General features: G+C 45.2%; 2 protein-coding genes across 3 annotated transcripts in view; both read right to left on the reverse strand.

Moving 5' to 3' along the window:
- Positions 1-463: 463 nt before the first annotated feature.
- On the reverse strand, positions 464-7,546 carry LOC137794095 (ly6/PLAUR domain-containing protein 1-like). The gene is made up of 3 exons (XM_068590707.1): positions 7,351-7,546; positions 4,018-4,152; positions 464-2,518 (listed from the first exon to the last, which is right to left on the reverse strand). The coding sequence occupies exons 1-3, from the start codon at positions 7,397-7,399 to the stop codon at positions 2,289-2,291; spliced, it is 414 nt and encodes a 137-aa protein (XP_068446808.1). The 5' UTR covers positions 7,400-7,546; the 3' UTR covers positions 464-2,288.
- A 1,049-nt stretch (positions 7,547-8,595) lies between these two features.
- The window catches only part of LOC137794209 (nck-associated protein 5-like), a 92,491-nt gene continuing 77,320 nt past the window's right edge, over positions 8,596-23,766 (reverse strand). For both annotated transcript variants that reach the window (XM_068590897.1, XM_068590898.1), the window contains exons 14-19: positions 22,960-23,047; positions 19,710-20,030; positions 18,301-18,410; positions 17,991-18,111; positions 17,715-17,890; positions 8,596-10,558 (exon numbers count right to left, since the gene is read on the reverse strand). In XM_068590897.1, coding sequence (XP_068446998.1) covers positions 10,250-10,558; positions 17,715-17,890; positions 17,991-18,111; positions 18,301-18,410; positions 19,710-20,030; positions 22,960-23,047 — 1,125 coding nt within the window. In that variant the 3' untranslated portion in view covers positions 8,596-10,249. The remainder of the gene's footprint in view (positions 10,559-17,714; positions 17,891-17,990; positions 18,112-18,300; positions 18,411-19,709; positions 20,031-22,959; positions 23,048-23,766) is intronic.

Here is a 23,766-nt window from a genome sequence, read left to right on the forward strand (position 1 = left end):
TTCCTTTTTGCCAATGAGTCTTTAGGATCTAAGCCGACGGATGTCTTGCTTTTTCTTGGTTTAATCGTGAAGGAAAAGGTGATAACGTTGCGACACTCCACCTCATCATTAAGGCACTTTATAGAGTCCACAGCTCCCGTTGCTGCCGTTAGTTTCCCACACAGGAGCTATTACTGGAAGGTTCCTTGAAGGGAACTGATTTGGTTCTAATTAGGGAGTTCATTGGGACACTTCTCATTCATTCATTACGGTTAAGGCAGCAGGAGATGTTGCAGGAATGTTATATTTTATGTCGTTAATGAACGTTTAAATGTGCCAGTTCCTCTGGAAACTTATAACGAGCACTAAATGACCTCGTGAGACGAGCTATCTGTAACTGTCAGACGTGATGCATGGCGCTCCTTCACGGACTGAAATCATCTAAAAACGTGCTCAGTTTTTCTGCAACATTTATTTACATCACACATCAGCAGGACACAGCGACACTCTTCACAGAAGACCAGTCAAACAAACTGCCAGGAACATTTATCGGACGGCGCGTCGCTCTCTGAATGGAGATATTATTATCAATATGCAACGTTCTTTCTCAGCTTCAGACCATTCAAATCCTCATATGTGACTTATGTCTCCATATACATTTACAGAAGGAAAAAAAAAAGGATTTTGCGGCCAAATCAAACCTCACGAGGCAAATAAATAAACTTATAATCCAAAACTCATCATCTGGACGTGGAAATATAATCCAAACAGTTATTTTATTCCTATTGGTGCGGATTAGAAAATATGACAGCAGACATGCACTGACTATAATTTGATCATGTTTTTAGTTCTTAAGGAATATTAACTTAATTAAATATGGCTGACACCTGAAGCATTACTCTTGTGAGGATGTATTTATGCTCATAACTCGATGTTGCCAAGACAGTGTAGAGTAATACATGGAATATTAAAGTCTAATTAATACATCTAATCAGCTTCCCGGGTGACAGAGGCAACTTTTGAGGTTTAAAAAGCAATAAGACAAACACAGTCTTTCCAAATCCATCTCAGCATCTTTCATATTCCAAGAAGTAAAATGTCAATCAATGCCGTACCGGCAGTGGAAAATATGCACATATATGATTATTAATATGCCGATACAGCGAGACCTCAGAACCCTTCGGATTCTTATCTGCTTCGAATCGAAAAGGCCTTCTTCATCATCACACCACGAGAACGAGTATTCTGAGCAAACAACAGCGGCAATAACGAGATAGAAAAACCAAAAGATCAACAAAAGCCCACAAATTAAAAGCCTAGATATCGTTTCCTACAATAACTTCTAGCGGAACCGTAACAAGCAGAACACGACGTCGGAGCGGGTTCCTCAGACCGCACGTCCTCCTCGTGAAGGGTTCGTGTCGTTCCGCCTCTCCGGGGTTTTTTTTTTCGTGGTCTCGTTCTCGGTGGTGACGGCGTGACATCGATCAGATTTACAGGTTTATCTCTCGACGTGGAGCCGGAGCGGCGTCCAAATCCGCTGCCGTGGGGGTCGCAGGGCGCGGCTCCGAGGTGGATCTGTGGCGACGGAAATGTGCGCGTGAAGAAATCAGAGTGCGCTGGAGATCTTGGCTTGATCTTCCACATCTGTCCATTAAAAATAAGGCCTGTTAGCTTAGCTCGTTAGCGCACATATGGAAACAGCCTGGTTCTGTCTGAGGATGCAGTCAACCTCCCAGCTAATTGACATCACTTGTTTAATCCATACAAAAAAAGTTGGGCCAGGACCAGTAACTTCCTGGTTTCCTCTACTGGTTGCCAGGCAACTGCACACAGCCAAGTAATAGCCCGCCACTCAACTGGCCCTAAAATGTTATTTTGTTATTTTTCCCAGTTTTTGGTGTCAATTAGTGACTGTGTTGCCTTCAGACGGAGTCAGGCGAGCTGTTTCCCACCGTTTCCAGTCTTTGTGCTAAGCTAAGCTAACCAGTCACTGACTGGAGCCTCATATATGGAACCGACAGACGTAACAGTAGTATTGATCTTATCATCAACTCCAGGAAGGGTTTAAGGGGCTTTAATTGTGGCCTGGACCGATGCATTGTGTTGTGTATGGGTCACCACAACAGGGTCAATTACAGCCACAAGGTCAAAGACGTTTCTCCTGTTGAGCTTTTGCAAGGACAACCTGATTTAATTTCACTCCCTCTCATGCCAAGATTCTGTCTTTTTGACTAAATGATTCATTTATTTTCTCCAGCTTCGGACGAGAGGAAACAAACTGTGCGGTGGAGCTGCCGTCCTCGGGTCTACGTGACGGACAGGAGCGTCAGGGAGAAGAAGGCCAGGAGGAGGGGAGGCGGCCGGTTGGCCGGCGCCGCCGAGTGGGCGGGGCGCTTCCTCCTGGGCCCGTTGCAGAGCGGCGTGTTGCAGCAGGAGATGCACACGGAGTTCAGCCGGCCGGTGCAGAACTGCTGGTAGCCGGAGGAGGCGATGAGGCACGCTCCGGAGGAGGCGCAGGACTTCCGATAATGTATTCCTGTCAAAAAAAACAACAAAAAAACAGAGAAATCTTAAGTGGTTCATCTCCTCGTGCTGTGATTGGATTGCTCACATTGAAGACGCTCCATGTACGGGCCTTGTGTTGCAGCATTTTATGGCACTACAGGGCGACGCAGCTATTGACTTCCTGTCTGCTCTTATTAACTGGTGTTTGTCAGCGTGCGATACGTTCCAACCATTTGGATGCTCGTATGAAGACCAAGAACTCATATTCTGGAGCCACTTTTATTACTGCACCCCAGAGCCGCTGACACCCAGTCGTCTACACATGGTCGTTATTTCTTATGTGTTTCCAACGGCATGTAGAAGCAACCATGTGTCTTATTGTCTTATTCATCATGTGTTTGCTGCAAATTACATTCATCCCCTCACTGCGCAAGAACACGTTTTGATTCAATCTAAGTGAGATGAATTCAATCCGTTCCGTCTGGAGACGTACGCACAGCTTCCATACGCACGCTTTCTGCTTTTGGAAAAAGACAACAACAAAAAAAAAAACAGGACACCAGCCTCCAAGTTGGCGCCCTGCGGGCTGAACCGTTTTATTTTCTATAACACGGCGCACAACTAATCTAATGTTGTGTCGGGTGGCAGCTGAAGCAGCGTCTCTCCTCGCTGACGGATGAGCCGAATAAAGCGGTCCGGGGAGAAAGGGTTCGCCGGGGTGACGCCGGAGATGCCTGCCAAAAAGTGAGCGCGACAATAAAGACAACGAATTAAGCCTCACGTATCTCTGTGTGGGTGTACAATGCATCATGGGAAAACTGATGCGTTACACCGTCTGCAAGACCGCCACTTCTATCCGCACATCAATCAATGCAACTCTCTCCATCTTTGAAGCCGAGTGAAGGCAGAAAACAACAGATAACAATATTTTTGACGCTGGGAGGCAGCGGGGACTCGTGGTGACCTGCTCGGCCTCTTCTGCTGGGTCAGTAAGTCAAAAATACTCGGATTTATTTAAAGGTGGAAGAAGGTGAGCCGTGTTCTGTCCTTTTAAAATGCCAACAGGTTTAAACCTCACAGCTGATTCAATCTGCTGTTTACGTGACTTTTAATAAATGTCACAATAGTGATATTATTTTCGACCTGCTGATATCCAGACAACCTTCTTTACGACTGCGTCCGGGCTCGTCCCGGTTGGGACATCAGAGTTCATGTTTGCCCCGCCCCGTTGCACGCCAACAAAATTACAAGTGCTTTTCGACTTAATCATGTTGCCTGAACTTCATCTGAATGGAGAAGAAGTGCGGCGTGATCCTGAGAGGTCGAATAGCTTCGGAGCGTTCAGCTCCGTCTCCGGTTCCCAGACGGTCACCTCTGCAGATGAAAAGGAACTCCTCTTTTCCACTTGGACCTGGCACTGCATCCCATGAAGGAATGTGGAAACCAAGAGACGCGTATTCCTCCAAATGAGCATTTGTAATAACAGAAAACATCATCCTGTGGACCGGCACCTAGCAGACTGTCACTCACCATCGGGCTTGACCAGCACCTCCTTCTGGCACATGTCCTGCACGTTGACGGTGCAGTTGACGATGTACTCCGGCGTGGAGCAGTCGTTGTGCTTCATCTCCTCGCACTGGTAGCACTGGATCTGAAGGGCATCTCCTGGGAGAGGGCAACACATTCAAGCTTCACAACGGAGCCCTGAAGAGGGTTCTCCCTTTTTCCTATGAATATCTAAAACACCAAATCTCTTTACATTGCATACGAGGGCCTTCATCATTTCAAGTGTTGATTGTAAAAATAAGTGCTATTTCGAGTAGATACTTTCTTCTACATATTACAAAAGGAAATTGATCAAAGCTACATCTGTTGTTGTCAAATGCAGAATACAAATTTGCTGAATTTTGGAACGTTGTTCATGTGCAAAGGCAACAGGTTCATGCTTGTAAAAAAATAGCAAGGTGCTAGCTTGTAAAGGTTAGCAAGGTGCTAGCTTGTAAAGGTAGGGTGTAGCTTGTAAAGGTTAGTAAGGTGTAGCTTGTATAGGTTAGCAAGGTGATAGCTTGTAAAGGTAGGGTGTAGCTTGTAAAGGTTAGTAAGGTGTAGCTTGTATAGGTTAGCAAGGTGATAGCTTGTATAGGTAAGGTGTAGCTTGTAAAGATTAGTAAGGTGTAGCTTGTATAGGTTAGCAAGGTGCTAGCTTGTATAGGTAAGGTGTAGCTTGTAAAGGTTAGTAAGGTGTAGCTTGTAAAGGTTATTAAGGTGCTAACTTGTAAAGGTTAGCAAGGTGCTAGCTTGTAAAGGTAAGTGAGGTGCTAGCTTGTATAGGTTAGCTAGGTGTAGCTTGTAAAGGTAAGGTGTAGCTTGTAAAGGTTAGTGTATACTTGCTCCAGAAGATGAATCTCACTTGGATATCTGTGCAGATACAAAGCTACGGCCAGCCGCCGGTTAGTTTACCTTAGCACAAGGACTATAAACCGGGTGACGGTGGGGAAGCTAGCATGACTACAGGAAAATCCATCGACAAGCTCTTTTAAAGCTCACACGTTAGCATGCCTTTACTTGTTTGTTTAATACGAACAATTGAATACAGGTAAAAACAAGAAAGCTGACAAAATTGTAATGTGTTTAAAGATATAACTTTACGAGCAGGGAATAATGTTTGATTCAATCTGGATGCACAGTTTCTGCACACTTGCTCTCCTCTGCACCAGTTCATTGTCACCGATTCCCTGTTTCATCCATAGCGCAGGCTCAGAGTGCATTGATAACACCCATAATCCACAATATTCTGATTCCTGTTTTCTCAGTCCAGCATAGGCTCTTATAGATTCTGCTTTGTGCAAGAGCCTCTGATGGCGTTGCACCAAACCAGACTAATGGCGCTCCACTAGAGTGCGATGTCATCTCCTCTGTCGTTGTTTGACATCACGCCCGCCAGCAGAAGGGCAGCACCGCTTTGTGACTTTACAAAAGCAAAAGTCTGATCTTTTTGGTGCTTTTTCTAGACTTTTACAATGGCTGTCTCATGCGTGACAACGGAAGGATTATAAATGTACACAAAAAAGCTGTAAAAAATGACATAAAAAGCTGAGAGTGGTTCTTTTAACTTCCCCTTTAACCCGATGATTTGTATAGGCGATAAAGCTCCATTTACAATTCAGCTCTGCCAGTGTCCCGTGAGAGAGTGAAACTGTGACGGCTCCCACATTTTCTCCTCAATAAAATATACAGCGTTTCTCGCAGCTTTTGTACATTTCCTGCGATGCTTTTAAAGCTGCCGGGATGGGCTTTTCTTATTGCCTGAAGTCTCGTTGTTAATCTGACTTTATATTCGGGTGAAACATCCATAAACACCCGTGTCATGTCGGCCACGTCACATTTAAAAAAAATTTTTTGCAGACAATATGTGTGCTGTGCAACACCCCACTGCAATATGCAGGTCATATTCACACTGGCAACTCATTGCATCATAGGTGATGGGCAAGCCGTTCATTTTTATTGAACCTCTGAATGTTTTTCAAAGAGAGCTGAGATTGAAAAGTCCTCCATTGCAAGTAATTACATCAGTCAGTGTTAATTGGTACACTGGATTGTTGCTTGCCAGGTTCCATTAATATGTCTACAAGGTTATCAGCAGCATATCCCGGTGCATTTAATTATAAAAAAAACCCTCAAAGTCCAGTAAACACGCCGGCCCTTTCTGTCCTAAATGTCCCACAATATATAATATGTTAGCATTGTAATTATTAAAATGGCACCAAACATTAATCTCAACTCCGAAAGCGCCATCAAATGCATCTGATAAAAGGTCTGAAGGTGACATCACAGCCTCGGCCTAATTACTTTAAACCCAGCGAATGCTGGAGCGCTCCATCCATCATCTGAGAAGAGATTGTGTGAAAACAAGGAACTTCTTTTTGGGAGAATATCCTGCTAGAGGGCAATAATCCAGCGGCCAGGCTGCGGCTTATCAGTTTTATCAGAAAATTGCTCTAAAAATGTGTTTTCCTCACTGACAGAAAACAGAAGATGATATAAAAGAAACTAAATCATTTACTTCTCGGTACAAAAGGTGCAAACCCAATATCATCTCATCATAATCCTATTAGCTGTAATCACTTTGGGCAAACAAAACATAATAACATCACACAGGTGGAGGAAACTGGAGCCTCTTTCCTCAGATCTCTCTTGTAAAAGAGAGGCGTTATCTCAGTGGGGCTTAACAATACTGTGAAGGGAAAATTAAAAGAAATGTAAGTGTGAGATACTCCAAATCAGCGCAAACTGACACCAAAAAAACCTGCCGAATCCTATTATTCTTTGCCAAACAAATCATTTGCAAGATAATCTCTCATTCTGCATCAACCAGAGAGACAGAAACAAGCAGCTCGTATGATAATCACAGGTTGGTGGCTGTTATTGTATTGAATATGTGTTTATATCTTTTCCACCAGGCAGAACAGGCAGAGGAGTGAGTCCTCCAGCCTGCAAAACCAGCACCACACACACAACATGATTAATATCATGATTCATTTTTTCTTCTTTAAGTTCCTTAAGTTTCCCCCCCCCAAAAAGTATACAAAGACAGGAAGTGGATGTTTGTGTGATGCTTATTTGGATGTCCGATTTTACGCACAGACACGTGAGGAAATGAGTTACCCCGAGGCAATAATTCTGTTTTTTTAAGTGCAAAAGGCATTTATAAGCAGTATAGCTGAAGATTAAATGTTTTAAAATATCCTGTCTTGACACATTAAATGTAAATAACCCGTATTCTGTATTTACCCTCTGTTGCGCACGCACGTAGACAGAAATGAAGTATCGAGGCTCCGGACTGCGCCCGAGCTCCGCACCTACCTGCGTCGAGAAGGACTCCAAATAAAGTCGCAAAAACGAGAAGACGCATCCTCTCCCAAAAGGCGCTGCGAGGGGAAACATCCGACCAGAGGAACTTGTTAGACGGGCGCGTGCAGGACGAAGAGCCGCGGAGGAAGAGGAGGAGGAGGAAGAAGCCCGGACACGGATGCGCGCATCCTCTCTGCTGGCTGAGGTGAGCGAAAGCTCCGCAAAGTGTGAGGAGTGTGAGGAGTCTCTCTCCTGCAGCGCAGCTGGAGACAAACCCAGAAATCATAACGCGCACCACGTGACGGGAGCTCGTATAGTTTGCATTTAAATATGTTTTTATTTTATTTTTACCACATCTCTTTGGGTTTACGCGTTGATGGCGATAACAGGTTTTTACAGATTTGGCATTTTCTGGTTTTGTGACATTTGAATGATATTTTATGTGATGAGAGGTATGAAAAGTTCAGTGTTGCATATCAGCTCTAGAACAAGTATTATCATTTCAATGTGGATATTCTGCTCTGCACACACAGTGACCTTTAAAGGTGTCAGTAATTAGTCAGACTTTAGTTGGTTTATTGCTCACCTGACTCATATCATACTTTAAGAGGTGCCTCTGTCACCTTTTACCAACCACTATAGTACTATTTTGAAAGAATATTTTAGAAATATGTTGCGATTTTTTGTATTTTTTATCCCATGACTCATATTTCTAAAATATCACAATGTTTATACCAACATAAGTACCATTTTATAGCATGGCATAACTCTTCTGCTCCTTATAATAAGTTATATGAGTTATAATAAGATCAGTGCACATCATAAGCTGTTTTATCATCTAGTTATTTCTCATTCTTTGTAAACACAGTAATCTGATTATAATGCTGTTTACTTTTCTGTGATCAATACGACATATTGAGCCTATTACTGTACGTAGAGGCAGCCGCAGAGAGAAATCATCCACGCGTCCATAAACTAATTCCGTTTATTTATACGCGCGTAATGACCCATCAGGGGACTCTAATGGTTATAAATCCCTCCGCGCCGCGCGGAGCGATCTGTCGCCGGCTCCCGCTGACAGGCCGCGAGTGGGAGGCGGTGATTCCACGCGATGCCCTTGGGGCTGAAACGTTTCCCCTCCAAACTCCTTTATTTCTACATCGAAAGAATGAATGAATCGCCTGCTGACGCGCGCATGCGCACCTTGCACAAATACACACACAGGCACGCGCAGCTTCAGCTCATGAAATAGGACATTTCTCATATTTATTTAGGAAATAGTTACATAAAATATAGCATTAAAGTCTGGTGTAGCAGACACAATTGCACACAGTAATAATAATAATAATAATAATAACATTAATGATAATTACCAAAGTAACACTGCTGGTAACCATTTCTCTTTTCAAAGGAACCAGGACATTTAAGGAGAGAGGTGAAGCATGACAATCACACTACAGTCTGACAGTACAAAATGTGGGTATAAATACTGGACATCTAGAAAAATACACGAGTCCCCTTCAGACTCTCTTCGTACAATATTAACAGTTTCATAGAAAAATTGAAACACACAGTCGGCTCTGTTGATTAGCACCAGCTGGTCAAATTCCAGATACAAATTTGGCATAACTTCACCTAAAAGTTCAAATATGTCTTTAAAATAAAGTGATAAAATATTTTAGTAATAGCTCTCATCGATCAAAATAAAGAATTTTGCTTTAAACAGCAACCCCTAAAGAGCTCCATAAGAAAAACAGATGCACAGAGACTTAAAAACCTTGAATGATTGGCAAACAATTTACATTTGTTGTTGTTGTTGTTGCTGCTGCTTCTTCTTTCTCCTCATTTGCATATATCAATCAGCAATGCCCATTCTGATATTAACTTATTTTTTTTATATATATATACAACATAATGTACAACTATGAAAGGAAAACTGAGGTTTGGAGAGGTCGGGTACGCTTCACGCTACACGTTTGGATTCTGGAGTTTTGCATGTGAGAAAAAAGAAAACTGAGTGTAATTTTGTGTTTGTTTCCTGATGGCTGCAGTTAAATTCTTACAATCTACATGAGTCCAGTATGTTCCCTGAGCTACCAACAACAACACCGGGTCGCTTTCAAGTACCAGTCAGAGACAGTGAGAAGTCGTCTTATTATATTAGTTCATGCGTGGAAGCATGTTTTGCTTCCACGCATCATCATAACTTGCTGCGAAGAAACCAGTATTGTTAGCTGAATAGTGATAATTCAAAAAACAGAAAAAAATGCCTATGTTGTTTCAAATGACACACAAAGAGAAGATTGCCAACATTTTTTTTACCTTTTAAACTGAACAGAAATGAAAATCCTGTTTGTAAAAATATTGCTTTAAAAAAAAAAGATGAACCTTCTGTTATTATTCTTACTATGGGTTGTGATTCAACACGGGCAATATTTGGGCAACGAACTTAGCAGCAAAACATAAAATGACACCGTATGGTTTAAGTCTACGTTCCTAGCAAACAGGAATGCAATCAAAGCAACAATGTTGTCGCAACTGTATACGGCGATGTTGCCCGCGAGGAGCCGGCGTTCACTTTACACCCCTCACACACTTTGTACAGCATTCCTTACAGTGCAGTGATAAGAAGTTTCAAAGAGACAACGTCCTTGTATTGCGGTCCAGTCCACCACACCCAGAGTCAAACTATTCAAAGTCCTGGCTCGGGGGTCGAGGGTCGGTGGTTGAGGGTTGAGAGGCCGCGCCCCCGAGTCTCCAGCTCCACTAAGTGCTTTGCGTTGTGTGAAGAGAGCGCAGGGCTCTGCATGCTGAGGCCGTGGTCCACGACCAACGAGGGGTGAGACCGAACCAAGTCCAGTCGAAGTATCTTTTACAATGTCAGAGGCCCCGCCTCCTCGCCCCGCGGCCCCTACACTTCGTTGGAGCCCTGGCTGGTGCAGGAGGAGAAGCTGTCGTACAGCGAGTCGCTGAGCGAGCCGGCGGCGTCGGCCCCCGGCTTGGTGGAGAAGCTGGAGGAGGAGGGCTCGTCCGCCTTGCCGCCGCCGCCGCCGCCGTCCTCGCTCTTGCCCGCGTCGGCCCCGCGGCCGCCCGAGCTGGCGTCCGGGTACAGGCTGCCGCTGCTGGAGCCGCTGTGGTTCAGCTGGTTCAGGGACTCCATGGAGAAGTCCAGCGAGCTGGACTGGGCGCTGACGGGCGCCTTCTCCGCGGGGAGCTCCTTCTGCAGAGGAAAGGAGGAGCGTTAGGCCGTTAGAACGGGATCACCGGTAGCGTCTCGCTGGCCAACAACAAGAAGCCATCTGCTTCTTTGGCACTACCATGACGATGCCACATCACCGATAACGACCTCCGCCAAACAGTAACAACAACACATACAGCTAAAAAATATTGAGGTGTTGTTTATGATGTGCCAATTATTTGAGTATTCTGCGTGCTCCCTACTGTATATGTCTCAGAGAGCACCTCGGGGAGATAGTTACTGGAGCAATCAGCATCAAAATCCCTCCTCAGAGGCTCGTAAACAACATCCTGGTTGCATATTCCTTCGGAAATTCCCGCCTAGGAGAGCAGTTATCTGCATAGGTTTTTTTTTTTGCAGGCTAAGTACACAGAGGGATAGCTGGAGGGTCCAGGGAGCCTCCGGGGACGCTCCAAACTTAGGACCATTTAGAGTTTAGCTGTGAGGCGTTTGTCCCACCAGACCTGAACCCAGAGGTACTCCGCTCAAGAAGCACGAGCACACAAACACAGCGGCATCGGGGATGCGATCTATAAGGTGAAGTAGACGTCTACGTGGCAGAGATGGGACCTTCGGGCGCTCCGCGATCTCACAAGTTCAAGTTGGCAAACTCATAACAGAAGTGATAACGTGCCAGAGGAACTAATCATATTCAGAGGAAGGTCCTCATCAAACCTTCATGAGGGTAAAACCTGTCTGATATGTTGCAGAACAACAACACATCATCTGCATAATATCTCACCGCACACTGTTCCTATGTCTGTTTTCTAAAGTTTCTTTTTAAATTATCTGCACATTATCTCAACGACGTCGACTTAACACTTGTTTCTCATCTGTGACTGTTACGACGGGGGAATTATTGCTTTGTAAGATTATAATGTCATCGGTCTCCATCATTTTTCTCATCCGTCTGTAACTTTAAGTGCTCGTGATGGATTGTAGGAGATTTGATTACTTTAAATATGTTAAATATGGCAACTAGTTTGATTTCACTTCCATTTAAATGCATGTTTATTGTGATTATTATAACAAAAAAAGTATTATTTGCTGAAATACAAACATAAAAACATGTACCCAACATACAACTCTATCTATGTGTAATAACAATAGTATTCATATGTCTTTTGTTTGTTTGTGTGTGGTTTGTTTGGTCTGTCTTCATATCTTGTCTTTATGGATTGTATGTCATTACTACTGTTTTGTGTACTTTCCTTGACACTAATACCAATAACCAACTACAACAATTAAAATAATAAGAAAAAACATATGAAGTACATTCCAAACATCTCCGTCTCTAAAGTACAACTCTAAGGCTGATTTAAAGTTTATTCCTGACTTTGTTGCTCGTAACTCACTCAACTTCATGACTTACGGCCTTCGTGTCTATGTTGGCAGCGTCAGTGGGTTGAATATAGATGAGCTGCAGCCACTTTCCCATAATTAGTGTTTATTAAAATGAAAGAAAGTATGGCTTTGTGTTCTATCCCCAAACTTTGCTGCGTTTTCCTTAATGCTTTCCGACAAGTTCCACAAAGCCAGCATGAAGTTTGTAGGTGGAGAGGAGAAACCAAACTCATTGTTGTCCTCCGTGCTCTCCTCGTGGGCCTGCAGCCTTGTTGCGTTGCTCTCCCAGCGGCTAGTTAATTGCATTCACCTGCAACTCGGCTGTAAACTACTCTGTGAGTTCTGGGAGGAAACCAGCAGGAAACATCGCAGCCCAGAGGGCCAAAGTCCAGCAGAGTACAGCAAGAGGAGGAAGGAAGTCCTATAAGGTGTAATACGTTTATATGAATCAGGTTTATTGAGGCTTGTGTGTGTTTTCTTTCTTTGTTTGAGGTCTAAGCAAAGTACCGTGACCATGAAGAGATTTACGGACATTTGTATTATTTAGATTCTCCTCAACGCTTCACAGGTTGAACCAAAAAGCAAACTTTTAATGTAAAAAAAAATTAAAAAATCAACTCTCCATCATCTTAAAATCCCACCAATGCACTACTGGTGTGACCTTTCTCAGCCGGCACGATCTCAATAAATTTGTAAAGAGGACAGAATCAAAAGAAAAGTTCAGGGAGGGGAGCGGCCGAAGGTGACGCGATATTAAATGCTGAGCGGGCGCCGTGCAGGTGCGGAGGTTGAGTCCAAATGAAGCCCAGCTGTTGAATGCAGATCAGACTTGTTGGATTCCACTTCAACAGCCCACACGCTGCTGTGCACACAAAACATCTTTCAAGTATTGTCAGCACTTAAAATAGTCGGTTCATGGCCTCGGGACACAAAACAGTGTCTGTACCGCCGCTCTATATCTCGTTTTGGTCGGAAACAAGAAGAAACAGAGGAAACGGCTGTCTGATCGCTGATTGGATTGGATTTTTGGAAGGAACACAATTACCAGCGGATCGAACCTCCCCGGTGCAGGTCTCTGTACCACCCGCGGGTGCAGCCAGAGCGACGGCTGCAGGCGGGACGTCTCAGCGCGGCCGGAACCACGAAGGGAAGAAAAAAAAAACAGCGATCGGTTCTGCATCGCGTGTCAACGATGGGATGTCGAAACTCAAATTCAGTGAAGCTGCTGGCGGCGAAAAGCTTATTGAGAGGGTCTTTTTATTGTGAGGATATTTCCTGCTTTTCTCCCTGGCTCTTAGATATGAGTCACGCGGGTCAGCGCTGACGGGGATTGTTCATAAGGAATGCATCGAGTAAGCAAGACGTGGCCGTTTTGTACGATATAGTGGAACACACCTGATCGTGATGATAGCAGGGTTTTCCTTTTTAAAGGTGGTTTGGTTTCAAGTCAGGAGGAAGAAAGCTTCCTGGAAAACCTCTGAATCTACCTTTCAATGCAGATGTAAAACAAATTATGATTATTGCCTCAGAATGTGGGTTTTTCATCGCCGCCATCATTCTGCGAAGAATCTGTCGTCTCATCCTCATCCTCAATCTGACTGCAACTCCAGGTTGAGCGCCTATTCCCGCTGTTGCTCTTCATTTGTCCACTGATATAGTTGTGGTTGGTTCAACTGGAATGTTCCTGTTGCCTCGCCGTGTAATCATTGCTCAAGGGTAACACGCTGGTTTCGGAGCCGGCTCACATAGACCCCCGGGAATCTCCCTGAACTTCCCAGGACGAGCGTTAACGCAGACAAAAAGGACGGCGGCGGAGAAAAAGAAAAGAGTGAATAAGCAGCAAAAAATTGCGGGCGGTCAACTGAGAAGAGCAGAGATGAAGAGAGTCGTACGGGAGAGACGGAAATAGAGAGAGGAGAAACTGGAAAAGACACATGGGAGAAAGAGAGAGTCCGAGGGAGGCGAGGAGAGGAGGAGAACGGGGTGGGGGCCGCCGTTAGCCGGGCTGTCAGGTGCTGTCAGGATGATGAATGGGAGGCCAGCGCGGGCTGTGAGGGCTCTGATGGGAGCCGCTGAGCTTTACATCACTCTCCTGAGTGTTTGTGAAAGGTTATTAAAGGCGCTTAAATCACCGGGCCCTGACACGGGGGCCGCTACCAGCCACCAAAACTTCCCCCAAAAAAGCTGCCGAGCACCCCGGCAGGAGGGAAAGCCGGGGCGCAGGTACGCGGCCGCGTGCCGAGAGGGCCGAGGAGGTGATGACACGCGGATGGATGGAGGAATAATGGAGGGTGGACGGGTTCAGCAGCAGTCATCCATCATGATGGCCGCTCCACAGCGGAGGCACGCGGCTATTGTCAGAATGAATGTCAGCTTTGAATATTAAGTCTTCAAAGTCTTGTTTTCACACAAATGGGGAAGTTTGTCTTATCAGTCGGGTACCTTTAGTCTCGTTTCCACAGGAGGACCCGCCCCCATCGCTTCTTCTACACGGACATCAATCACTGGAGCTAATTCCTTTGGAGATGGGTCGTATTCTCGCCGGTGGATCGTTCCACTTCCTTTGAGGAGGAGGACTTCATTTGAGGCGGAAAAAGGCTCGACAAGACGTTGGAGTTCGAAAGAAGAAGACGCGGACAACTCCCCGACCGCTCAGCGCCGCTTACTGAGGTAATAAATCAAGAGAGAAGCAGGCTCATTTTCTCTTCTTTACAATCACATCTCTTTTTCTGCAACCGGAGGAGTCGTCCCCTGACGGCCAGGAGACAGAAGCTCAAGACGCTTCTGCGTTAGCTTCACTTTACAGATCATGATGTTGCATCCTTTGACCTTTTTGACCATAAAAAAAACACATTAGTTAGTTTTTAAATCCAAATTAGCTTATGTGCCGAGCTTCAAAGTGCTCCAGTAAAGTATAAATACCTAAGAACTGTTCCTTGACCGGCTGGAGGACGAGCCCATCGCTGGCTGTCTCTTGCGCGTCAGCTAATGAAGGCTTGCAGCTTCTAAAACATCCTTCAGGAGTCTCGCTCCCTCTTGAAGCGCTCAACTTTGCATTGTCAAAGTGAGACTTCTGCCTCATGCAACGACATCCAACCTGATTGAAATTCTCTTTTGGCTCCGGGGCGTCGGACGCTAGAGTCGAGGACACTTTACCAATAGCCACTTGGCATTTTTCCACAGACATTGGCCGCGTCTCCCAGATTTGTTAAGACGCTCTTAAGCGCTAAGAGCGTCTTAGGAGCGCTCCAAGAGCGCTGTGAAAGAACGACGTGACGTGGGACGGCACCGGCCTCTGCAAGGCATCGGTTTCACGGAGTGTGGCAGCGTGACACCGATCCTCCTGCGCCGTGCGGACACACATCAGAGCTCGTGTGTGATTTATGCGCCGATAAAGTGGTGGGTGATCGATTAACCTGGCATCGATTGATTTAGTTTCATCGCCACGGCGGTGGACAGCTCCCACTAAGAGCGTCTTACGCTGTGTTCACACCGAACGCGTCGAGATTTCATGTAAAGTCAATGCATAGCCGCGTCGGCGCTGCGTAGACGCGTATCTTCCAGCGGGCAGCGCGTCAGACGCGTAGAAGCAGCACGAGCAGCCCGCAGGCCGCGCAGCGAACTCGGGTCGACGCGCGAGTTGAAATTTCACAACTCCGGCTGCAAAAACGCGTGAGTCATAGTTGCGTCAGCCAATCAGCGTTGAGATGGTCCGCTCGTCACCGCCGTCCTGACGGTGCTGAATCAAACTGCTGCCGGTCCTTCGGAAGGAGCCGATAGCGGCTTCATTCAGTCTGTTGTGGGACGACGGATATTATTATGAACCCAGACACCATGGAGGTGATGTTCACACGTTTTTGTGACTTCCACAACAAGTGTAAATCAGATCTAGTGGTTATTTCATCTATAGTCTATAGTCGTTTTTTTCAACGAGAAAAGCGGCAGAGATAAGCCACGCCCCTTTGTGGCGCCGCGATTAGTCTTGCTGCTTTTGGTGTGAACACACTTCTTCTCGACGCGCGTGGAAAAAAATCTCGACGCGCCTCGAGAAATTTTTTGACGCGTTCGGTGTGAACACAGCATTAAGAAGCTTCTTTGACGAGATCTTAAGAAGTCTTAAGAAGGCAGTTAAGAACGCGTCTGGCAAACACTTGTATCTTAGCGCTGCTTCTTAGCGAACCCTTCTTTCGAGCCTTCTTAAGTCCTTAAGAACGATCGAATCTGTGAAACGCAGCCAATGACAATAATAAAGGAGGAAACATGTATGCACACATGCAGCGAGGCTGTGAAGGACACTGCCCTGACTTCAATATATTACTGAGCATATTCCACCTTCCACCCACATAACCGTTCTAGTTTCATTAGTGGGTGTAAAAGCTTCATCTGATCTGAATGTTGAGTTCCAGAATGACACCAAAAGGTCAACAATAGAAATCCATCCTTCTTTCTTCTCCTCTGACACACAATTGTTTTTTCTAACTTGGATTTAGTCGGATTCCTTTTTTTTTTTTTTTTTTCCAGATGATGGATTTTTGTGTCGAGGCGGCGGCAGCGTGAGAGTTTGTCCGTCCCGAAGAGGCAGGGCCGTGCACGCCGGGCCGTGCACGGCGGAGGCCATTTCATGGTCTCTGGTCCTCATTTGTCATTCAGCTGCGTTAAATACTAATAGGCAAATACCCGCTGACACAAGAGGGCGAGGCGATCGAAAGCAATTAGGACGCCTTTTTCTTTGAAAATCTCCGAAGAATTCCAACGGTGGGAAAGAAGAAACCTCGGCGCTTGGGGAACGCGTCTCCTCGGGAAGTATTTCAAAAGGTAAAGTTGACACTGCGACTCAACAAGACTCGCTCTGACCATCGGAAAAGTCTTCTCATCCGAGTCTATGACACACAGCGACGGTGGAAATTCAATTTATTCATCTTCATGCCTCCGCCGAGAGGGAAAAATATGCAAACCATGTGGCAGTGTGTGTCCCGGTATCCTGGGAGGACTTTCATTGAGGGCAGGTGCCATTTTTCTGACTCTTTCAAGCAGCTCACACATCCTCTTCATAATGTGTAAAGTTGCATATTTCTCCGCCCGGGAGCTGCCATGCTTTTTTTTTTCCATCACTTTAAACGGCTTCCGGCGGGATCCATGGAAAGAGGAAATGGATTTATTCTAGAACAACCGCATTATCTCCTTCAGAAGGAGGCAAAACAATCAGGAAGAGTCGGTCTGAAACAGCAAAAACTTGAACATATTGTTCTTCTTACTTCCAGTAAACAAGAACGGGAGCATTTTATAATAACTACTCACTATATAACATTAATAGAGCATGAATAAACACTTCATGAAGCATTTTTCCAACAAGAACACTCATGAGTAACTCATTAATTCATAAACACAGTTATACAAGTTTCTGGATTAATAAGCTTGGGTTTTCATACTTTCATGATGGATTCCTCGTTTGTAAATGAAGTGTTAAGGACTTATAGATGATTAATAAGATTGAACAATGATTTAAATGTATCCATGCATTTATTCATACACATAATGACTCAGAAATGCACTTTATTAATGTGCAATTCATGATTAATTCAGGTAGTTGCTGCTCAAGTGCGAGCACACTAGAGCAGCTGATGTTAAATATCTGAATAAGCGTCTTCCGATATCCCCGTTTGTGCTACTTCCTGGATACCACAAGAGGCCAATGACCCATAAAATGCTCGGTAGGACCCAGCAGCATGCCTGTAAAGCATCGTTTTATGAGTAAAAGCAATTAGCCGTGAACAATGAGCCTTCAGACACTCACGCTGAGTCTGTCTCCCGCGTTGCCGTCCAGGGACGACTCCTTGTGCAACAGGTTGTACTGGGAGATCCGCCGGCTGTCCTTCTCCAGGTGGGAGTACATCTCGTGCTGGTAGTAGTCCATGATGGACAAGGACGTCTCCACACTGCGTCTCTTCAGGGTCTCCTCACTCCGGTCCACTGTGGGACGGGGGGGTGTGGGGAGTAATAGTTTTAATAGGACACACGGGAAAAGAATGAAAGCATCGTTTTGGCGGCGAAACGTTGCAACCAGACAAACCTGAGTCTCTCTTCTTGGATCTGGGCACCAGGGTTCTTTGTGGGGAGCTCGCGCTCCTGTCTGGCTCGGTCTCGGTGTCGCTGCTGCTCCCCGAGTACGTGCACACCTGCAGGGCTCTTTCCTGTTGAATCAATGCAAAGAAGCACTTTAAAAATATTGGCGTTTTTTGAAGACAAACTAAATCTCTCGACATGATTCTTTCCCCAGGGAGTTTAAACTCGCTCTGACAGGTTTTGTCTTTATTTCTTTTAACTTTTTCTGACGTGTAAATGTGTAAAGCTCTGTGCATATTGTAATTTAAGTGACATACACTGGGCATGTCATGATCCCGGGCTTTCATCTTCTTCTCCGTCTCTTTGTCGTCTGAGGCGATGCTGCTGCGTGGAGAGCAGAGGCTCAACCTCTTGGTCCTGATTGCATCTACACGTCGTCCAAAGAGACAAAAGAGCAATGAGTCACTGGGCATGCAGGATATAACTGAATAATATAATGCAAATAGACAAAGAGAAGAAGGGGACACATCATCTGAATTCCTCCAAAGTGACAATCTTTCCTGCAGACGGACAGATTGATGAAACAAAAGGATGAGAATATCCATTCAAGCAAAACCCATTGGACTGCAGACACGTTGATTTCCTCTGCACATATGAAATGAGCTGCACAATAACCGAGCCATCAAACATTAATGGGGTCCACCCTGCCACTGTTCCCCGCCATGACTCCTGGCAGCCCAGACACAACAGCTTTCAGCTGTCGGCCCCCGAACCACAAAGCGCTGCCTTATTATCACTCGGCCCGCTGCTGTCTCGGACAGACGCCAATTTAATTGTCTCTTTTAACATTGAGCTGTATTATAATAACAGGCTTTTGGCCTAGTGCTCCATCTCCATATGGAAATTCTGCATTATCACCATAAAAAGTCCTTTTTTTACCTTCTTCTTATTAGGGAGCAAACAACGGTGACAGGCGCCGTGATTGTAGTGATGAAAGAAGGAGTAGAGGAGGGTATGAAACACACGATGAAGACGAACACGGGCTCTTTTAATCAACTCGTACCGCGGGGAAGACTCAACAGGAGTCGCTCTCGGTTTGCGTCGACAGTTGTGACTCAAACTGCTGCGGCGGCAGCGAGGTACAGGAGACGCGGGCTAATGTCCTGTAAGCGTAAAACCCCCGAGGGCGCTTAGTCCTGCGTGTTGTTGTGGCTTTAATCAGCCGTCTGGTTGCAACTTTCCGCTGTGCGTCGCCCCCAACACAGAGGCAGGTTTATGATCTGCTGCCGGTGCCGACGTGCCCATCTGATTGCATCTGTCAGGGTTGATGCATTAGCTTCAAAATTAGCTGAACAAACAAGGTTCTTCTTCTAATCAGAGGCTAATAAAAGCCGACGACTTCCTCTCGTCTGCTCGTCCGGCGCCCTTGAGCGGTCTGGAGGGAAATGTGTTCACGTAAAGCGCACTGACATTCAATACGTCACTTACTCTCCGAGAGCTACAACAAGCCGTCTCGGGGCTTTCAAGGCTGGCACGTTGCCATCCGGCGTGATATTCGTTGCTTTTTACAGAGAATTTATTTTCCTTTGGCGTTGATTGATACAAATCAAATAGAAATGAAAAGGTTCTTCTGTGTCATAATGATGATATCTGAGTAGCATAACGGCACTAAATGCAACATTTGCGTTGGATATATATATAAAAAAAGAGAAAGTTCTTGACTCACCTGAAGCTGCGAGTTTGGGCAGGCGGCTCTGGGCGTCTTGTGCGAGGTCGCCGCAGGTCACGCTGGGTTCGGACAGGGAGTGACCCATGCTGGTCGGGGCATGCGGGCGGGTGTTTGGGAGGGAAGGCACTTTCACGTCAGGTTGTGAGGGGTCTGGGTGAGAAGAGGGAGGCTCCCGATCGAGATCAGAGCAGCCGGCGGTCACCCCATCCGGGCTGGACTCAGATTTGGGGATGTGGCGACCGCCGGCCCGGGTGACGGAATCGGGGAGAGGGAAGGTGCCGATCCCGCTGTCCAGGGTTCTCATCTGACAGCCGGAGCCTACAGGTGACAGGGAGAAGGAGTGTGACGTCTGGGAGGAGAAGCACGGGAACGCCGACAAGGGTTTGAGAAAAAAAAGGAGGGCTCGGATTCACATGCAACGGAAAGGGTTGTGAGTAAAGAGGGCGTCTGGAGCAAGGTTCGGTAAAACGGAGAGGAAGGGGGGAAAGACGGCAGTTTTATTTGATGAAGTCATATTTCAGATCCTATTGTTCCTGTCGGACATCGTGGTAACACCAGATGCCCGATTGCAATACGTCACGGCTCAAGAGAGCACCTGCTGCCGAGCCGCTCTGAACAAAACATTTGAGCTGAAGCCCGAGGACACGATCCTCGTGCACGCCGGGTGGTAATCAGGAGAAATGACGGCAAGCAGCAACAGATGGATGCGGTTTGGAGGCCTCGAACAGATGGACGGCCGCTCGGGTCCTCGGCACTTTGAGCGGCTAATTATTTGTTTGCAACTTTGAAGGAAAAGGGCTTCGTAGAGTTTTATTTTAGTTCGAATTCAAATGACTTATTCGTTTTTTCTTCCTCGCGTTGGCTGTGCATTGTATCTCCCACCGTTCTGTGAAAACCTCTTAAAGGCGACCGGAGGAGGGATGGAGATGGAGACGGAGATGGATCGATATCGGCAGTGCTCTGCTGCTCTGCTGCACGGTCTCATTCGGATGTCGGTGCAAACACACAGTCTAATCATCGGAATTAAACTCCTCTCTGGAATCTGTTGGGTTTTAACGGTTCACATTTACATTTAAATCTTAAACTCAAACTATTGATCCATTATCTCTTCTGTCTCTTTAATGCTGCGCTAAAGTAACATCTGCATTCTCCTCCGGATGCCGAAGCACCGTCAGTTCATCTACAGACGTTTACGTGCACTTTCGTGCACCGTGACGGATGGCAAAGACAAGCACAGAATACACACTTACATATATGTGAGAAAGCCAAAGGTAGAGAGAGTTATAGATTTCTGCGGTATAATTGAATGCCAAACCTGGCCGTGCGAAAAGTCCCTTGAAATCAAACCAGAACACGCTGCACGGTAATTCTGTCCAGAGGCAACAAACAACTGGACCCATTGTCGTTTCTCACGAGCGTCCGATCACTTCTCTGCACAACCTCCAGGGTGTGAGGAGAGATCTGGTCAGTGCATCCCTCCACAGTGTGAAACGGCCTTTATGCAATGATGATGTCGTCTCCAAAAGAACCGTGTCGAGGAGTCAGCAATCACGCGACAATGCGTTAGCCGGTGACTACACCGGCTAACGAATCCTAGGGAACCTGGGGATGTTGTAGTCGAGCCTTTTCTTTGGCTTTAAATCATCTGTGTTTTCCAAAACGGAGTCCAAAGTAAGTTTGAAAGCCAGAAGCATCAGCAGGCAGTGAAATAATTGCCGAATCATTGGTATTGATCAACGCTGCTGTCAAACCCCTGCAGATGTATTAGGCTCATTCTGCGCTATAGGCCGGTCAAAATGTTATTTATCGTCCCTTTACAAGAGGAAATACTGCCTCCAGGGAAGTCCTGCTAATACACAATAACTGACCAGTGCAGAGTGAACTTCAAAGTCCACATTCATAACTTGGATTCTGCTCAGCGCTGCTTGCATCATAAACCGGCCGCTGTAAACTATTTATATGATTGATGTGTTTGTCTGGCTGGTTAGGCCTGTGAATGCTGCACTTTGGAGATATGTGGCATTAAAGCAGCGCGGAGCGGCCACGGCTGAAACCTTCATGAAATATTTAGTTGATATACGGTCTGGAAGTGCTCAGCTGGCGGAATTTAAATCAGCATGTTAATCAGAAATACATGAGACAATTAATTTCAGAAATTTCCTTTTTGCCGCTGTGACTGTGACGCATCATGTGTTCATTTCCACATTCAAGACACTCGAGTCCAAACTATTTATGTTTTGATAAGTTACTCTTCAGAAAAATGTTCAATTTCAAACCGGTTTCTGGTTCTGTGGAGATTATTTACATCTAATATTTTCATAAGAATAGCCTGGATAGGAACAGTGCCAACAATGAAGCAAACACACAGTACAATGATCAATTTGAACAGCCAGTTCGTAAAGTAGGATATCAAGATATTGATTAAAGCAGCTTTAAACAAATAGTTATTAACCTTCATTCAATTAAAAGCAACAAGACAAACTCCTTAAATAAACACCTAGATGTGTGTATGAGCATGTTATGGGAGTAAAGTAGCCCAATGACCAAAAATACAAAAAAAATGAAAGATATTGCAGTTTTTTGCATGTGGCTCCAAGTTATTATAAAAAAGGGGAGTAAAGCATACGGTATTATATTACAAAAAGTCACGACAACCTTTGAGATCGATCATCAAGACAATTTCTCCAACGTCCAACCGAGTGACAAAGTAGCTGCTCTCTCCACGCCGAATTATATAATAAAACGCACTACAATAATAACAATCATCATGCCATCTTACAAATGGCTTTATGCATTTATTTTTCTTCAACTTTCTTAGCAGCTCAGGCGTTGCAAAATGTCATCTGGTTGCACATCAATCACCGGACGAGAATGTCAACGAGTTTTTATTTATTTATTCTTTCCACAGCTGCTGCTGCTTTTCCCTCTGCAGTAATGGTGAGTCTGGCAGTGAGGGGAATTAGTTGGCAGAGGAATTGAGTTGTCAATCACATCAGGAAATCACAACTGTTAAAAAAAGAGAAATGTGCGAATGCTCCGTTGCACCGGTTGATTCGTGATGGTTAGTGACAGCTTTTCGTGACTTCTACTTGAGCAAATATGTCCGGGGTGATGTAATCACCGACAAATAAGAAGCTCAGTTACAAAATCAAACATTAGGCACGAGAGAAAAGTTGTGAAAAGGAATACTGCACACAACATTGTACTCATACAGTATACTTGAGTTATCTTTAAAGCAAAAGCTTACCTATCATGTGGTCTTGGCAAGCCGTGTCCGGGATGCATCCCGCCTCATTTTCAGGCCTCAGGTTGATCTTCTGACTCATCAAAAGGGTCTAGAATGTTACAAAAACATAAAACCAGTAAGCAGCTGAGATACTCTATATCACATCGCACTGTAGACATTGTTTCATTATCGAATCCAATTTATGTGTCATCCTTTTGAGGCAATTTGCAATAGAAAAGTGAGAAAGTAGCACTTCTACCTTCAGATTCATGGGTGATATGTATTTTGTGTTCCTGGCATTGCGTAATATTTTTCAAGTTTTGTTCAAAAAGAAGTGCGGCAAGTGTAGTACTTTACTTTAATTGGGTTATTTTTTTAAGTGGTTTTGGGGTGGTAAAGAAACGGAGCTTGTAGGTCATAAAGTGTTCGTCTTTTGTTGCATTTCTGTGGGGAGAAGATAGAGAGAAAGCTTGCAGGATGGTTTTAAATGGTTCTTTTGTCTAACTGAGTGCCGGCGATAACGGGCTCCTCCATGTTATCAAAATCCCACATCATCTGGATTAAATGTCCTACATTATGCAGCGAGATTCTCTCTTCCACTATCCGGCTCGCTCCTTATACTTTTTTTTTTTATATTGCTATTCTCAAGCTCTCTCAAGCACTTGGGCAGTCCGTCATTTTTTTGACGGACAGATGATAAAGAATAAACCCACAAGGTCATAATTTTGGGCCTTCTTGCTTCCAAAGTGAGCGGAAACAAGTCGCTGAGACACGCCAATTTGAAGTTGATATATTACATGACCTGATGACTGTCTCTTAGCTCAACCT

Source organism: Clinocottus analis, unplaced genomic scaffold (assembly GCF_023055335.1).
Source record: "Clinocottus analis isolate CAN_PGR_092001 unplaced genomic scaffold, fCliAna1.0.p SCAF_24, whole genome shotgun sequence".
NCBI lineage: Eukaryota > Metazoa > Chordata > Actinopteri > Perciformes > Cottidae > Clinocottus > Clinocottus analis.